At 52.1% G+C, this 15,100-nt stretch overlaps 3 protein-coding genes and 3 non-coding genes across 7 annotated transcripts; 4 read left to right on the top strand and 2 right to left on the bottom strand.

Moving 5' to 3' along the window:
- Positions 1–497: 497 nt before the first annotated feature.
- Positions 498–3,315, bottom strand: Rab34 (RAB34, member RAS oncogene family). 2 transcript variants are annotated; one of them, XM_059269547.1, is made up of 10 exons: positions 3,136–3,315; positions 2,844–2,935; positions 2,276–2,344; positions 2,081–2,182; positions 1,929–1,993; positions 1,736–1,787; positions 1,398–1,479; positions 1,232–1,322; positions 993–1,100; positions 498–908 (listed from the first exon to the last, which is right to left on the bottom strand). In XM_059269547.1, the coding sequence occupies exons 1-10, from the start codon at positions 3,187–3,189 to the stop codon at positions 841–843; spliced, it is 783 nt and encodes a 260-aa protein (XP_059125530.1). In that variant the 5' UTR covers positions 3,190–3,315; the 3' UTR covers positions 498–840. The 2 variants fall into 2 exon arrangements, with proteins under 2 accessions (XP_059125530.1, XP_059125531.1); XM_059269548.1 differs by having other exon boundaries at positions 2,276–2,341.
- A 4,502-nt stretch (positions 3,316–7,817) lies between these two features.
- Positions 7,818–10,896, top strand: Rpl23a (ribosomal protein L23a). The gene is made up of 5 exons (XM_059269546.1): positions 7,818–7,945; positions 8,440–8,623; positions 10,197–10,373; positions 10,600–10,669; positions 10,834–10,896. The coding sequence occupies exons 1-5, from the start codon at positions 7,921–7,923 to the stop codon at positions 10,846–10,848; spliced, it is 471 nt and encodes a 156-aa protein (XP_059125529.1). The 5' UTR covers positions 7,818–7,920; the 3' UTR covers positions 10,849–10,896.
- On the top strand, positions 8,299–8,367 carry LOC131918114 (small nucleolar RNA SNORD42). Its single transcript, XR_009380858.1, has one exon. It is a non-coding gene; the product is annotated as a small nucleolar RNA SNORD42 (small nucleolar RNA).
- LOC131918128 (small nucleolar RNA Z17) lies at positions 10,034–10,103 on the top strand. Its single transcript, XR_009380869.1, has one exon. It is a non-coding gene; the product is annotated as a small nucleolar RNA Z17 (small nucleolar RNA).
- Positions 10,451–10,513, top strand: LOC131918115 (small nucleolar RNA SNORD42). Its single transcript, XR_009380859.1, has one exon. It is a non-coding gene; the product is annotated as a small nucleolar RNA SNORD42 (small nucleolar RNA).
- Positions 10,897–11,102: 206 nt separating the features above from the next.
- Tlcd1 (TLC domain containing 1) lies at positions 11,103–13,210 on the bottom strand. Its single transcript, XM_059269545.1, has 4 exons — positions 12,846–13,210; positions 12,449–12,531; positions 12,285–12,367; positions 11,103–11,944 (listed from the first exon to the last, which is right to left on the bottom strand). Exons 1-4 carry the CDS (start codon positions 13,037–13,039, stop codon positions 11,561–11,563), a joined length of 744 nt encoding a protein of 247 aa, XP_059125528.1. The 5' UTR covers positions 13,040–13,210; the 3' UTR covers positions 11,103–11,560.
- Between the last annotated feature and the right edge of the window lie 1,890 nt (positions 13,211–15,100).

Below are 15,100 nucleotides of genomic sequence, written 5' to 3'. Positions count from 1 at the left end.
ATCCCACTTCATATATTTTTACAGCTTGCAGCATAGACACTCACCCATATTCCTGTAAGTAACCTGAATAAAACTCATGGGTTCACCAAGTTGGACTTAGAAGATACATATGCTTACTGTCATCAGTTCCTACCTGGGACAAATAGAGTTTTGATCATGTCTCTCCCTAGGGACACTGTCACACAGTACTCAGGTACATAGTCATTTCTAGGTCAGGCTGGCCTACAAGAGACCCTGCCTCAAAGAGAGGAGGAGACAGAGAGGAAGAAGACAAATGATAAAGAATAAAAAGGGTAATTATTCAGATTTTAGCCCAATGTGGATCTAAAGGATACAATAAGTCCTCTAAAACCTGGTCTCTGAGGTGCCAGCCAAGTGTGAGCCCTGTCTTAGCGGGCAGGAATGGACAGAATCTCCACAGGGGTTCCAGTCCCTAAAGCACTCCATGTCCCTACTCATTCCACATTATCCCCTGAAAAGGACTCCATCACAGAACATGCTAATAACAGATTTTAATGCATAAGGCACAGTATAAGGCTGGAATTATTAAGCATCATCATACATAAAGGGCCCAGCGGGCTGAGCAAAAGCAGCAGGAACACTGGCCCCCACCAGGCACCCTGGAGAGCCCCAGAGGGGTCAAGGGTCATCCAGTCTTTGGCATGGTGCCTGGGGGCAGGAAGTGACTAGCATGGTCCCAGTTACCCTCTGGGGTCACTGCCTTCAAGGGGCAGTTCTTTGGTCTGGAAAAACAGTGCAAATGTCCAGGGGTTGAGTTCTGAAGCAGTCGGTGTGGCACAATGCCCCAGGAACGGGCAGTTTCTGGACAGTCCTCACTCTTCAGGGACAGCATGTGGCCTTTTTCTTGCTGGCAGTTAGGTAGAGGTTTTTGTCATCACTGTTGATGCCTGGAAAAGGGTAGGAAATGTACAAAGCAGGATTGGAGGTTCCTCCCCTTGCTCTCTGCTACCTCCAACCCAGTAAGCACTTACGGACAACATCCCCAATGCGCCGAGCCCCCGATTTCTCCAGCTCAGCCAGGACATTGGCCTCAAAGGTCAATGCTGCCACACGGAAGAAGAATTCCCGGACATTCTCACCTGACATGGGGAGCAGAAATGGATGCTCAGGGGAAACAGTTTGCCCAGAACACTGGACCCAGCTCCAGATGTAGGAGTGAGAGGAGAGATGAGCAGGCACACACAGCAGAAGGCTGAGGCCCCCAACTCACCAGTGAGGGAGGACACTGCCCAATACTCAGCCTTAATCTCTTGGGCCACCTTGAGGGCATCCTTCTCCATTAGGGAATACTGAGCAGGAGTCTGTGAGAAAATCGGCGTCAGATTGGGGGTGGGTCCCCTCACCAAGTTGGCAAGTTCCCCCATCGGTACACTCACACTCAGGTCCTTCTTGGAACCCACAAGGAACAGAAGCACGTTGGAAGGGTCATTCTCCTTGAGTGCATCAGCGAGCCACTGCCTGCCACAGATGGTGGACAAGCAGTAAGAAATGAGTGAGCCCGACAGACCCCACCCACCATCTGCCCCATCTCCAGTTACTAGCTCTGGTTTTTCTCTCTGCCCCCCACCTGGATGACTCAGAGGATTGATCCCAGTTCCCCGTGTATTGCTGGCAGGTGCTCTACCACGCAGCTACAGACACACCCTCTTTTTCTGATCGCCTTCTCTAAACCCTCCCTGGACTTTCCCACTGTGTTCCGGGCACCCTCACGTACTTGGTGTGCTCCAGGGATGCCACGTCATTCAGGTTGAAGACGATGATGATGGCTGAAAGAGGGACAGAAACAGCTCCAAGGCTGGCCGAGAGATAGTTGCCTGAGGCTCCTTTTCCCTACCCCCCAGCTCTACTTGGAAGCTCGATGTGCTCGCTCCCAGACTGCCTGCATTCCAGGGCCCAGGCATACATACCTTGGGCTCCTCGGTAGTAGGTGGAAGCGATGCATTTGAACCTCTCCTGCCCAGCAGTGTCCCAACTGGAAGACAGAGGAGCAGAATCTAGATAACAGGGTGTGCGCAGCAGGGTGACAAGGCTAGCTGGAAGGGGTGGACGGGACACTCACAGTTGGAGACTGAAGGGGACACCCAACACTTCAAATCGTTCCATCTCAAAATCCACTCCGATGGTGGCCTTGTAATTTTTGTCAAAGGTGTCTTTGCAGAACCTGGGGAGGCACCAAGTAGCCTGTAGCACAGTCCGCCTTGTTAAGACTGATCTTACTGTGTCCTTGCCCAGCCAAGCTCCAGCACCCGGTTACCTATTAATGAGGCAGGTCTTCCCCACGGACAAGTCTCCCACAACGATGACCTTGGAGATCTTAAATCTGCTGGACAGAGGAAGTGAACATCAACTTTTCACTCTAGGGGGTTCTAATACTCTTACTGGGTCTTAGTTGCACCTAAGCAGAAAGGTGCATTACCATCGACAACAGGCCTCCCTGGGAGCCTGGAAGGTCCTGCACAGACGTGCTGGGGAGCAGTGTTCAACATTAGGGACTTTCACGCTCTCTCTTTCCCTGGGGTGTGTGCGTTGGGGGCGGGGGGGGGGGGCTTGGGAGGGGTCGTGATGGCCCAGGGTTTTACACACATTAGACAAATGCTCTCTCTTTTCTCTGAGCTGCACACACCCCAGCCTAGAGGCTCTATGGATGGTGTATGACCTCCCCATGGTGAATGCCTTCTCCATAGGCTCGAAACAACCTCGTTGGGAGGAAAGGGGAGAAGGTCAGAGCTGAGGCATAGCCACGGAGCCTCAAAGGGGTCATTCGAGTGCCTTCAAAGTTTCTTGAGTATTTTCTTTTTTAGTTAGGGGTGTCCCTAACTCACCCCACGGTGCCTGTCCGGTGCTCCTGGCAGGCGCAAGTGACGCGGGGGTGGAAGTCTTTGCGCACGTGCAAAGCGGCCTCCGTCCTCAGGCACTGAGAGGGACATTGTGAGAATGGGGCTTTTGTCCCGCGACCAAGCAGCCAGAGGTTGGGGGTAGGGTGGGAAGTGGACCACCCAGGAACAGCGGGCCTCTCTGGGCGACAGGGCTGGGCCCAATCCAACTGCTCGGGTGCCACCTCTCCCCGCCCACACTCCGCTACAGCCAGAGGCCCGACGTGGCCCTGGTGCCTACCTGGGGCAGCTCCGCCAGGACGCGGTCCCTCCGCACCGGCGCCAGAATGTTCATCTTGTCTGCGGCCTTGGGGGGCTCCCCGGGAAGGCGCGGAGGCCTGATCCGCCCCGGCGGCCCGGGCCCGTGGGGACCCGACGATCACCCGCGGCCGCGGGGTACCGACAATCACCCGGGGCCACGGGGAGCCTGCAGGAGCCCTCGGCCTCGGAGACGCTACGACCACCGCGGGCCAAGCGGACGAGACGATCACCCCGGGTCTGGGAGAGCCTACAATTACGCGAGCCCGGGGCGTTCCGAAGACCACTCGGGGGCGGGGAGACCCCCCTGCCGCTAGCTGTGGGCGGGGAGTCGCGTCCCGGGGAGCCCGGGCCCTCGTGGACCCTACAATGACACGGGGTCTGACAGCTCCTACGATAACGCGCGGCCGCGGAGACCCGACGACAACTCGGGGCTGGGATGGCCCTACCATAACAGAGCGGCCTGGGGGCTCGGGGCCGCCCCGCCACACCGGCTCAGTGCGCGCAGGGGCGGCGCTGCCGACGCCCGCCAACGGTGAGAGGAGGGGGCGAGGGCCCTGGACCCGCGGCGAGGCCTGCCGTCCCACTCCGTTCCCACTCGGCGAACGCTGTAACACGATCCCCGGAAATTCCTGGAGAAGGGCCGCCCCCTGCCCCGCACCCCGCCGCTCCGGGGCTAGCTGCCGCCCCAGTCGCGGCGGCCCTCGCCACCCCCCTCCTCTCTCCTTCCGCGCGCTGCCCGGGCTCTAGCTTTCAGGCCAGATTCCTTACCCTACACCAAGACTGCCTCCACCCAGGAGCCTTTCCAGACCGGGATCCCCTAAACCTCTCTCCCCTTCATCTCCCTGTCGGGGCTGCATCTTCCTTGGGACTCCTTACCCAACAGAACTGGTGATGGGGAACCGGTGCCTGGAGCGCAGCATCTGGCAAGACCCAGAGCCGCCAAGGGGAAAAGGGGGAGAGAAGGGGCCCAAGGAGAGGCGGCGCTTCCCTCCACGACTCCAGGCCTGGAATATGACTCACAGAGTCTGCCCCTGCTTGCCCTTCTGCCCCGAGAGGTGGGACGAAGCGCCTAAAGGGGGTGCCAAGATCAGAACGAGGTGTCCACCAAGGACCAGACATCTCAGATCTGCTGTTTTCCCCGTCGAGCCTCCTACCGAAGAGGATGAAGAAATGTTAGGTAGACTGGAATTCCGCATCACAGTTCTGGGACTCTAGGACTCCCTTCTTTTTTTTTTTTTTTTTTTTTTTTTTATTTATTTATTTATTTATTATGTATACAGTGTTCTGTCTGGCATATCTATGCAGGCCAGAAGAGGGCACCAGATCTCACTACAGATGGTTGTGAGCCACCATGTGGTTGCTGGGAATTGAACTCAGGACCTTTGGAAGAGCAAGCGGTGCTCTTAACCTCTGAGCCATCTCTCCAGCTCCCTAGGACTCCCTTCTAATAAAACAACTTTTACTTTTTGCGCGGCGCGCAGACACATTCACATACACACACACACACACACACACACACACACACACACACGAAGAAGAAGAAGAAGAAGAAGAAGAAGAAGAAGAAGAAGAAGAAGAAGAAGAAGAAGAAGAAGAAGAAGAAGAAGAAGAAGAAGAAACAGTTATATGTCTGGAGCTAAATTTGAAGATGCGAAGATGAATGGAACACAGTCCTAGACAGGGACGACTAGTTCAGAGTTGAAGACTATGAAATTATTCACAGTAAAAACTAGGTTATCCTAGAGCGGGGGGCTCTCAACCTGTAGGTCGCTATCCCTCTGGGTCACCTAAGACCATCGGAAAACACAAATATTTACATTATGACTCACAACTAGCAAAATTACAGTTATGATGTAGCATCGAAAATAATTTTATGGGCCGGGCAGTGGTGGCGCACGCCTTTAATCCCAGCACTTGGGAGGCAGAGGCAGGCGGATCTCTGTGAATTCGAGGCCAGCCTGGGCTACAGAGTGAGTCCAGGAAAGGCGAAAAGCTACACAGAGAAACCCTGTCTCAAAAAACAAAACAAACAAAAACAAAAAAAATTTTAAAAAAATTTTAAGAAAATAATTTTATGGCTGGAAGTCACCACGACATGAGAAATTGTAAAAAAGGGTCGCAGCATTAGGAAGGTTTCAGAACCACTGTCCTAGAGAAATCATATGCTATTTCAGCTGTGTCTAGAACTACTTTAGGAGTATTACTAAAGTCTAGCAAGCTGGCTCACACCTGTGATTCCAGCACTCATGAGACTGGGCAACAGAGTGAGATTTTTGTCAAAAAATAAAAAAAACTGGGTGTGGTGACCTTGGAGGCACAGGCAGGCAGATCTTTGTGAGTTTGAAGCCAGCCCGATTTACATAGCGAACTCCAGAGCTGGATAGTGACATCCTGTTTAAAAAATAGAAGGCCAGGTGGGTGGGGTGGCACACGCCTTTAATCCCAGCACTGGGAAGAAGAGGCACGCAGATCTCTGAGTTCCAGGCCAAAAACAAAAGATTAGGTAGGTCTGGAGAGACAGTTAAAGGATTAAGAACAGTGGCTGCTCTTGTGGAGGGCAGGGCTTCTGTTCCCAGTACTTACATGGCAGCTCACAATCCCATCAGTAACTCCAGTTCCAGGGGATTGTACACTCTCTGCTGGTCTCCTCTGGCACCAGGCACAGATGTTCACAGACATACACGCAGGCGAAACATTCATACGCATAAAATAAAATTGCTTTAAATGTTAAGTGCGATAGAATGATTCAGCAGTTAATAGTGCGAGCTGTTCTTTGTTGTTGTTTTGAGACAGGGTTTCTCTCTGTAGCCCAGGCTGGCCTTGAATTCAGACATCCTCCTGTCTCTGCCTCCAAGTGCTGGAATTAACGGTTCCCACCACCCCTGCCCGGGTGTACTCGCTGTTCTTACAGGGGACCTGAGTTCAGTTCACAATCACCAATAACTCCATGTCCAGGATATCTGAAACCTTCTGGCTTTTCTGGGCACCTACACACAGGCACACAAATGCAGACAGACAGACAGACAGACAGACGTAAATAAATAAAATCTCAGGGCCAGGTAGTGGTGGCACATGCCTTTAATATCAGCTCTCAGGAGGCAGAGGCAGGCAGATCTCTGTGAGTCCAAGGTAAGTTCCAGGACAGTCAAGGCTACACAGAAAAACCCTGTCTCAAGAACCATCCCCTCCCCTCAAAAAATCTTTATTTATTTCTTTGTTTTTGATTTTTCTAGACAGGGTTTTTCTGTGCAGTCCTGGTTGTCCTAGAACTCACAGAGACCCACCTGTTTCTGCCTCCCACTGCTCGATTAATGACATGCACCACCACTGCCTGACATAAATAAAATCTTTAAAAATTACACTAAAAATTATTTGGGAAATTCAATGTGTGTGTGTGTGTGTGTGTGTGTGTGTGTGTGTGTGTGTATGGCTGTTTTGTAGCTCTTCTGGAACTCTCTTCCATCTCATGCTCCGTTTTTTCTCTGCCACCCAACCACTATGGTAATAACTAAATCACATCTATCTCTGGACCCTCAATTTTCCACAGATGCTATATGGAGAAGTTAGAGAAAGTCCTGTTCTAACATCGTACAGCTTTGCTTCTCCTCTACCTGTGTCCCATTGCATTCTATGTGTACTTTGTTTATTTCTTGTGTAGCGCTGGCTGGTCTGGAACTTACTATGTAGAACAGGCTAGCCTTGACTTTGTGTCCATCTTTTGTCTCAAGAGTGCTAGGATTACGGATGTGACCTACGAAAGGCTTCCATCTATCTATCTATCTATCTATCTATTTTTTTTGAGATACAGTTTCACTACATATACCTGGCTAGACTGTAAATTGCTATGTAGACCAGGCTGATCCTGAATTTACAGAGATCTGCCTGTCTCTACCTCCTGGTGCTAGATTAAAGGTGTTTGCCACCACACCAAGCTACAAATTATATTTATTTATTTTTTCTTTTTTTGAGACAGGGTCTTTCTATGTAGCGCTGGCTGTCCTGGACCTTGCTATGTAGACTAGGCCAAGCTTGAACTGCTGGAACTAAAGGCATGTAGAGTCCACAATCAGCTTTAAAATTCTTTTTAATACTGTCTGTGTGTGGGTATGTGCCCACAGAGGTGTGGCTGCTAGGAATCTAACTCAAGTCCTCTGAAAGAGAAGCACATTTTTTTTTTTTTTTTGAGACAGGGTTTCTCTGTGTAGCTTTCGAGCCCTTCCTGGAACTCACTCTGTAGCCCAGGCTGGCCTGGGCCTCCCAAGTGCTGGGATTAAAGGTAGGCGCCACCACCGCCTGGCGAAGTACATGATCTTAAGTGCTGAGCTTCTTTCCAATTCCCCAAATTGTATTTTTCCCAGTTGGTAGTGTTACTGGCTTCTAATACTGCAAATCTCTTCCCTAAGGCTGAAAATTGCTCAAGAAGTGAAGTGGCAAGGACCAGACTCAACCAGCAGGTGATATAACCACCCACAGACTTAAGCCTAGAGAAATAAACTTGGATCTTTTAAAAACTACTAATCCTTAGAAAAACCTTGGGTCCGGGGGGGGAAAAAAACTACAACTCCCATGAAGCCTTGAGGCCTTTCGAAGGGACGAGTGGCGCATGCTTCATCTCTCGCTGGGAAATTAAATAGAACTGCAATTCCCAGGAAGCCCTACACTACTGATCACCCAATCAGCGCTATGCATAAACTATCGCGAGGCTTTGAGGAGACTTCATCCTATAAGCTCATGGGAACGAGAATAAGCAATCCTTTTCGCCAAGATGGCGCCGAAAGCGAAGAAGGAAGGTGTGTTGCGGCATGGGGCTGTGGCGGGTTGGCCTGGGCTCTCGGCCCAGCGGACTCACGGGGAAGATGCCCCCTGGGCTAAGCCATGGGGGACTTGTTTTGGAGCTACTGTCGCGATTAGGCCCCCACTGCAGTGTATGAGGACCGCGTGGGCCAAGCCGCATGGGCTAGTTCCAGCGAAGGGCGTTGGAGAGGCGGCCCAGCCGGCATCACTTGCCACTGATAACCGAGCGGTTGGCTTTGGGAAGCTTCTTAACATCCACAGGGTGGCGCTCCGAGTCTCCAGACCTATAAAGGATGCCCTCTGTTTTCCCCCCGTTATTCCGGGTTAATTATCCTCGCTTGCCAGTATCGTGCATATGATGGAAAAAATTGAAAGTCTCCTGAGACCTATGATGTCTTCAAAGGAACCACTGATGCGCGTGTTGACAGGGCCGCCGGAAGGGATCAGTTTATGAACGCTGCACTCTTAGTTACATTTCCTTCTCTCGCAGCTCCTGCCCCTCCCAAAGCCGAAGCCAAAGCGAAGGCCTTGAAAGCCAAGAAGGCAGTGCTGAAAGGCGTCCACAGCCACAAAAAGAAGAAGATCCGCACGTCACCCACGTTCCGGCGCCCCAAGACCCTGCGGCTCAGGAGGCAGCCTAAATATCCTCGAAAGAGCGCGCCCAGGAGAAACAAGTCAGTACTGACCCCAAACCTACTAATGTGTCGTAGGGCACTAGGGTTGATAATTTACTACCCACTCAGTAGCTTACTTTAGTTGTTCAATGTGCTGTTCTGGTGGAAGCGTGAGATCTTTGTATGTTAATTTTTTTTTTTTTTTGGGGGGTTTTCGAGACAGGGTTTCTCTGTGTAGCTTTGCGCCTTTCCTGGATCTCGCACTGTAGACCAGGCTGGCCTCGAACTCATAGAGATCCGCCTGCCTCTGCCTCCGAGTGCTGGGATTACAGGCGTGCGCCACCACCACCCGGCTGGTATGTTAATTATTAACATGATCAATATTTGAAAGTCTACTTCAAGGAGATGCTGCTTAGGGTTCCAAGTGTCATGGCATTTGAGAATGAGGGGAGTGGGTTGGTTAATTTCTCTGCAATGGGCAGTGATGACCTAATTAATCTTGTGTACAAATAAACTTTCAATTAACTATCAAATTTTAGCACTGTTCAAAGGAAGTTTGGAGAAATGCATAAAACGTGTTTACTGAAGAAGACATGAGAGCTGTGTACGTGGGGGAAGTTCTTTAGAGTCACCTCATTTTCCTGTTTGGACCTAGAATTTTGTCTGATACGAGTCCTGACCTATCTTCAAAACAAAAGTTGGCCAGGTGTGGTGGCGCACGCCTTTAATCCCAGCACTGGGAGGCAGAGCCAGGCGGATCTCTGAGTTCAAGGCCAGCCTGCTCTACAGCGCGAGATCTAGGACAGGCACCAAAACTACACGGAGAAACCCTGTCTCCAAAAAAAAAAAAAAAAAAAGAAAGAAAGAAAGAAAGTAAAAAGAAGAAACAAAGGAAAAAACCCTTAAAGTAGTTGGATGAGTAAAGCTTGACTCCTCAGAATTTCAAGGAAAAGTCTCCTGACTTTTCAAGTTATCCTAAGGTTTAGACTAGCTGTTGACTTTTGGGCTGGGAATTTAGTTCATTAGGTAAAACTCTTGAATTCCTGGGGTTAGTTTCTGGCACTACATAGATCCTGTGTGATGGTGAACCTGTAATGCTTGGAGGTTGAGGCCAGAGGATCTGAAGTTCAAGGTCATCTTTGGGCATGCGATATATGAGACCCTTTCTCAGACCATAAGGGGTGTGTGTGAACTTGGTGGCTCTTGGATTTGAGGATAGCTTGTCTACATTGTAAGGCCCCATCTCAAAAAACAATCTGTAGAGCATAGCCAACCTTTTAATACAGGTCTCTCTTGTCTTTTTTGGGGGGGGAGGGGAATCTGTCCTAGTAAAGTGCTAACATGGAACTCCAGTGGGTGAATGTATGAATTAAGCATGATTCTTTAGTTTCTTCTAAGGGTGAGGACCCTTCGAGTCTAGAGAGATACAAGTTTTGGCTCTAATGCGGAGTTTGCCCCCAGGAGGGTTCAGGTGCATGTGATGATACTGTGTAGCGACCAAAGTCTGACAGAAATGATTGCTATTACTGTCTGATGCACCTACTCCTTCCTAGACTTGGGTTCCAATGTGTAGCTCCTCTTGAACCCCGGCCCAGGGCAGTTTACTCCATTTTGTTCCTCCCATCCATGCTAGGCTTGACCACTATGCCATCATCAAATTCCCCCTGACCACTGAGTCAGCCATGAAGAAGATAGAAGACAACAACACACTTGTGTTCATTGTGGATGTCAAGGCCAACAAGCACCAGATCAAACAGGCTGTGAAGAAACTGTATGACATTGATGTGGCCAAAGTCAACACCCTCATAAGGTGAGTGGTCCCCAGTAGAAAGCTTGTGTGGGTTCACTAAACTGTCCCGTCCTTCATGGTGACTCTTCGACCCCTCTGCACAAATGATGGAAAACTCAATGTTTGGAAAAGAATGACACCAGCAAAGGAACCACTGATGCAGCAGAGGGGTGACGGGCAGAACGTGGGAGGGAGGGAGGGCTTGGGTCTGTGAGAGCATCCAACTGAGGCTTCCTTCTCCACTCAGGCCTGATGGAGAGAAGAAGGCGTATGTTCGGTTGGCTCCTGACTATGATGCTCTGGATGTTGCCAACAAAGTAAGCATCCTATCCACAGTCAATTCCCTTGTGTAGATGCTGTATCTACACTCAATCCTGCCTTTACTCCTAGCAACCTCACCCTCCCCATCTTGCCATCCCAGGTCACTTAACCTTAGACACTCCAGCTCCACAAACACACCTTTTGTTTGTTTGTTTTTCAGATTGGGATCATCTAAACTGAGTCCAGCTGGCTAATTCTAAATATACTTTTTCACTATAAATAACTCTGCTTGTCTTTTTTTCAATTTCTGATTGGGCTGGTGACATTGTCATACTGTGGTATGCATTAAGGTAATAGTGCTTATATATGGTGGGTGCTGGGGAAGCCCAGCTCTGAGCCAACCCCCCCCCCCCCCAAACCATTGTTCTCAATCTATTTACTCCATTGGAACATACCATGATGCCTCTGTTAAGGCTCTCAGGCTAGAGCTCAAGTGCCAGAAGTATTTATTACTTCAGACAAGTGTTAGTTGTCCTGGGACATGCCTCCATCAGAGGTTCAGAGCACAAGCTTTACAAGAGTTCCTTCTTTTATCCCTGGAAGAGGCTGTTGTGAAACCAATACCAGAGTTTGGAAGAGCAGAGGGGTTATTTTAGAGTCCTCAGCATCCATTTCAGGGTGATGTGGGTTGACTGGCTTTTGGACAGTGTCTTGTCCTCACCCCTTCTGCTATGCCCAACCGGTTGGTCTGCTTCCCTCAACCCTTGCCCAAGAAGGACTTCAGAGAAGAAGCTTTCATTAGTGTTTTCAATAGTGTGGGTGTAGGCGAGAGGTGGGACGGCTGGCCCAGAATACACCCAGGCTTGAGGCAGAGTCCTAGTTTATGTTACAAGGCTGTTGGCTGGCCGTGCTTGCTGTCCCTGCTACATGTCCTGGGTTATCCTTTCTCATTCAGTCAAGAATTTGTCTTTGTGTTGGCGGCTGGGAGCATGTTGAGGGCAGAAATCGGAGCGGAGAAGGCGGGAAAAGTAAGTGAGAATCATCAAGTCCAACATGAGCAGAATGACCAACAAAAATGTTCCCAGGGTCCTCTGGCCAGCATACTGCAGGAAGAACTTGGTGAGGTAGACCTGAGGGGCCAGGCGGAAGAAAAAGTACATGACCAAGTTGACATACTTGTTGACCCGGTAGAGGAGATGGTCCTGGGCGTTGTTGATTTTCATCATCATCCTTAGGGTGAGGAAAATGTTGCTGACTTCCACCAGGAGCGTCAAGACGCCACCACCAACAAAGCTTTTCCAAAAGATACCAGAGAAGAAGGCACCCATAGCCTAGGGGCAAGTAAAGAGGGCTGTTTTAGGAACACTGAAAAAGGTGCCATACTGTTCCAGGGCACGTGAAACTCAGCTGAGAAATGCCAATTTTTACAGCTGAGTTGTTTTCACTAGGATTAGACTTTGCTCATTGAGGTTTAGCTCTGTATGACATTCCTAGTCAGTTTACCTAGATAGTAGGTGACCCAGGCACTCTGACCGCTGGGGGAGCAGAAACATTGAGACTCCTAGGCAACCTAGAAGTCTGACACTACTGGGGTTAATAAGATGATGGCCTCCCTCCCTGGCTGAAAGGGTAGTGACCACGTCTGTATCACATCACCGGCTTCTCACTTACCATGACATGATGAACAAGGTATTCCCAAGAAGCTCGAGTCTGTTTGCTAACCACAATGTCCACCGTGTCGTGGATGAAGTATCCTAGTAGGGAAAGAAGAACAGACTGAATACGCTCAGCTGCCTTCTAGCCTCTTACTCTCAGCCTCTTTGGGCATAACCTACCTGCAGAGAAGCAAACAAGCAAATAGCCAGAAAGTGACCACGCCGTCTCAATCTCCACCAGCATTTCAGGGGTTTGCCATATGCTGAAATGGAGGAAAGGGATGTTCTCGCGGTTGCAGCCTCCCAGAGGACCCTCGCCTCCCCCAACACTTGCCAGTCCCAGGGCACTCTGGGCGCCCACTATTGGCTGATTGGAGAGTGAGGAGGGGCTTGGCCGAAGCCCAGGTACCTCGGGTTTCCCACAGCCGTTCTTGGTTGGGTAGTTTTCCAAACGGAATCAGGTGAGCTCCTTGGCGTCTGATCACCCGTGAGTGATGGGAATAGCAACAGGGAGAATAGTCCGAGCACCCCGCGAAAGATCCCACGGCCATCTCACTACCCCGGGCTGTTCACTCACCACAGCAGTGCCCAGATCCCTGATACAATGGAGTGGGTGAAGGAGACGAGAAGGTTGTGCCAACGCCAGGTGCGCAGGGGGTCGGTGCGCACGTGAGCAGGCAGGGGCAGGCGACAGAGCGCGCGCCGGAGTGCCCGGAAGGTCAGCGTGGCGCCCAGGAGCAGCGGCCAGGCGGGGTGCAACAGTAGGTGCATGCTGGCCCTCCCTGCCGTCTGTCTGTCCGCCCTTTAGGCCGACTCCTCCGGCAGTTCTGGGAACACTACTCCGTCTCTGGCCAGCGCGCCACGATCGCCTCTACCGCGGGCCGCCAGAGCCACAGTTTCGTGGAGCCCTCAAGGCCCCTTCGCTCCTCCCCGCGCTCCCGGCGAGGCCTCTGCCCGCCCCTGCCGCCCGCGCCCCCGCCCCGCCCCGCCCCGCCGCCTGCCCCCGCCCCTCGGGCGCCTCTGCAGCGAGAAGGGCGCGAGCCCGGTGTCCCCCGGGGCCCCGCCCGGATCCCGCCGACTTCGAGCACGTAGGGGTTGTCCCCGCCATCGCCGCCGAGGCACCCCTCTCTGGCGCCTCCCGACAGCCGAAGGAGTGCTCGGCTCCCCTCGTGCGTACAGCCTCACTTTCTCCGCGGCCACCGGCTCGCACACCCGGGGCGGGTACCGCGAGAACGCTCCTCTCTCAACTCTTTTTTCAGGGCAGAGCTGGGCGGGACCATCACACACCAGCGTCAGCTAAATTCTGGCCCTGGGGGATAGGGAGCGCCTCCTCGGACCACGGGTCCTCCCAGACTCGGTTCCTCTCCAGGACCTAGACCGACGTGTTTACCTGCCTCTCCCGCACCCCGTACGAATGGTGCTTGGGAACTGTTGAGTCACCCGTCATCACACCTCTCCTCCTCACCACTCTTGGGCTCCTGGAGCCCAGCGGCTGTCACAGTCCTCCCTCGGACAGTCCCAACCCTCTCTGGCTCCTTGGAGGCTGGGGCGGGGAAGGCTGCGGATTTGCCCAGACAGCTGGGGTGACCCTCTCTCCAGGGCAGTGGCCTGACGCAGTTGCGGCTTCTGGCCACTAGGTGTCAGCCTGTCCTCACTGTGGTGCGGGGTCCAAGCCCGCCTCGCAGTGAGAAAGGCAGTTTTGCGGAGCGGGGATATGCAGACCCCGAGGAAAAGCCTAGAGCCGGTGCGGGAAGTGAAGCGGTGTGCTTTAAGGAGGTGGAAGGTAGAGGACGCGAACAGAAAGTGGGGAGCAAAACAGTATTTTAGAAGGAAAAAGACAAAACCCCAGCTCGGGCACCCAGGGGTCAAAGCCTTTTGGGTGTTTGCTGTCTTCCCTGATGGTTCCCGGTTTACACATTAACCCCCATGGATCACCCAAGGTCCGGTCGGTTACTAAGTGACAGCATGATGTCTTGGGTGAGCAGTTCACCCCCTTTTCTGCTTCCAAGTTCCAGTTTGCTCACTGGAAAGCCTGTCCACCAGCCGACTCTGGCCTGAGCCAGAGAGCGCCCGCTCCCTCCGGTCTTTCCACGTAGGCTAGTTTGGGGCGGGGCGGGGACAAAAGATAAACATCCCTTCCCACGCCTTCCTCACCCATTCAGAAACAGGGTAACCCTTAGCTAGGGACTACGTCCTGAATACTGGGGTTCTATAACTCCCTTAGAGCAGCGGCGTCATGAATAAGGATTAAATTTACCCTGGTCGAAACCCTAGCCGTGATACTGACTAGCCAACTATTTCTGAACAGAAGCGTAAAACCCTCTCGGGTTTTCCCCCATCCTGACACTTTCGGGCAGAGGTTTACTTCCATTCGAGATGAGCCCCGATGGCTGGGTCCCCTTACGGCAGAGTTTCGTGCAGGGTTCTGCAAAGTCCAGAGCGCCGTGCTCGGTAGTTGCCACAGCCCAGAGACCACGTCACGTACTCTCCAGGTGAATCAGTTTGCCCATCTGGGGTTTTCCGGGTCTCTCCCTTGGCAAACACCAAACAACCCCGGCTTCCCGCCCCACACAGCAGGCTCTCGGTGGTTTATCCTTTACGTGCCAGAAAGGAATCCCTTTATCTTTCTGAAGTAGTGCCTGCCACGCCTAGGCAGCGGGGACTGGGTCCTCGCTTCCCACTCCCGTTCAACCTTTGAGGGACAATCTTGTTTGCGCGGGTCAACTTCAGTGAGCGCCGCATCGCTCCAGTCTAAACGACCTATGCCAAATCACGCGTGTGCAGAGTGGCTGTACGGTGCCGAGCACTGAGGGGCTGGCCCAGAAACCGGGA

The sequence above is a fragment of the Peromyscus eremicus genome, chromosome 8a (genome assembly GCF_949786415.1).
Source record: "Peromyscus eremicus chromosome 8a, PerEre_H2_v1, whole genome shotgun sequence".
In the NCBI taxonomy this organism is placed as follows: Eukaryota; Metazoa; Chordata; class Mammalia; order Rodentia; family Cricetidae; genus Peromyscus; species Peromyscus eremicus.
The sequence above is the reverse complement of the archived record's forward strand: the minus strand, read 5'-3'. Positions and strand labels throughout refer to the sequence as shown.

What these genes read in the sequence shown, in the direction of transcription:
- Rab34 (XM_059269547.1), bottom strand. Translation starts at nt 3,189, where the DNA reads ATGAACATTCTGGCGCCGGTGCGGAGGGACCGCGTCCTGGCGGAGCTG. An exon ending in GTTCCAAGAAGGACCTGAGT is followed by an intron (nt 1,323 to 1,397) that starts GTGAGTGTACCG and finishes ATTTTCTCACAG; the next exon opens with ACTCCTGCTCAGTATTCCCT. An exon ending in GCGCATTGGGGATGTTGTCC is followed by an intron (nt 909 to 992) that starts GTAAGTGCTTAC and finishes ACCCTTTTCCAG; the next exon opens with GCATCAACAGTGATGACAAA.
- Rpl23a (XM_059269546.1), top strand. Translation starts at nt 7,921, where the DNA reads ATGGCGCCGAAAGCGAAGAAGGAAG. An exon ending in AGCGCGCCCAGGAGAAACAA is followed by an intron (nt 8,624 to 10,196) that starts GTCAGTACTGAC and finishes CATCCATGCTAG; the next exon opens with GCTTGACCACTATGCCATCA. An exon ending in AAAGTCAACACCCTCATAAG is followed by an intron (nt 10,374 to 10,599) that starts GTGAGTGGTCCC and finishes TTCTCCACTCAG; the next exon opens with GCCTGATGGAGAGAAGAAGG.
- Tlcd1 (XM_059269545.1), bottom strand. Translation starts at nt 13,039, where the DNA reads ATGCACCTACTGTTGCACCCCGCCTGGCCGCTGCTCCTGGGCGCCACG. An exon ending in GCTTGTTTGCTTCTCTGCAG is followed by an intron (nt 12,368 to 12,448) that starts GTAGGTTATGCC and finishes TTTCCCTACTAG; the next exon opens with GATACTTCATCCACGACACG. An exon ending in ACCTTGTTCATCATGTCATG is followed by an intron (nt 11,945 to 12,284) that starts GTAAGTGAGAAG and finishes ACTTGCCCCTAG; the next exon opens with GCTATGGGTGCCTTCTTCTC.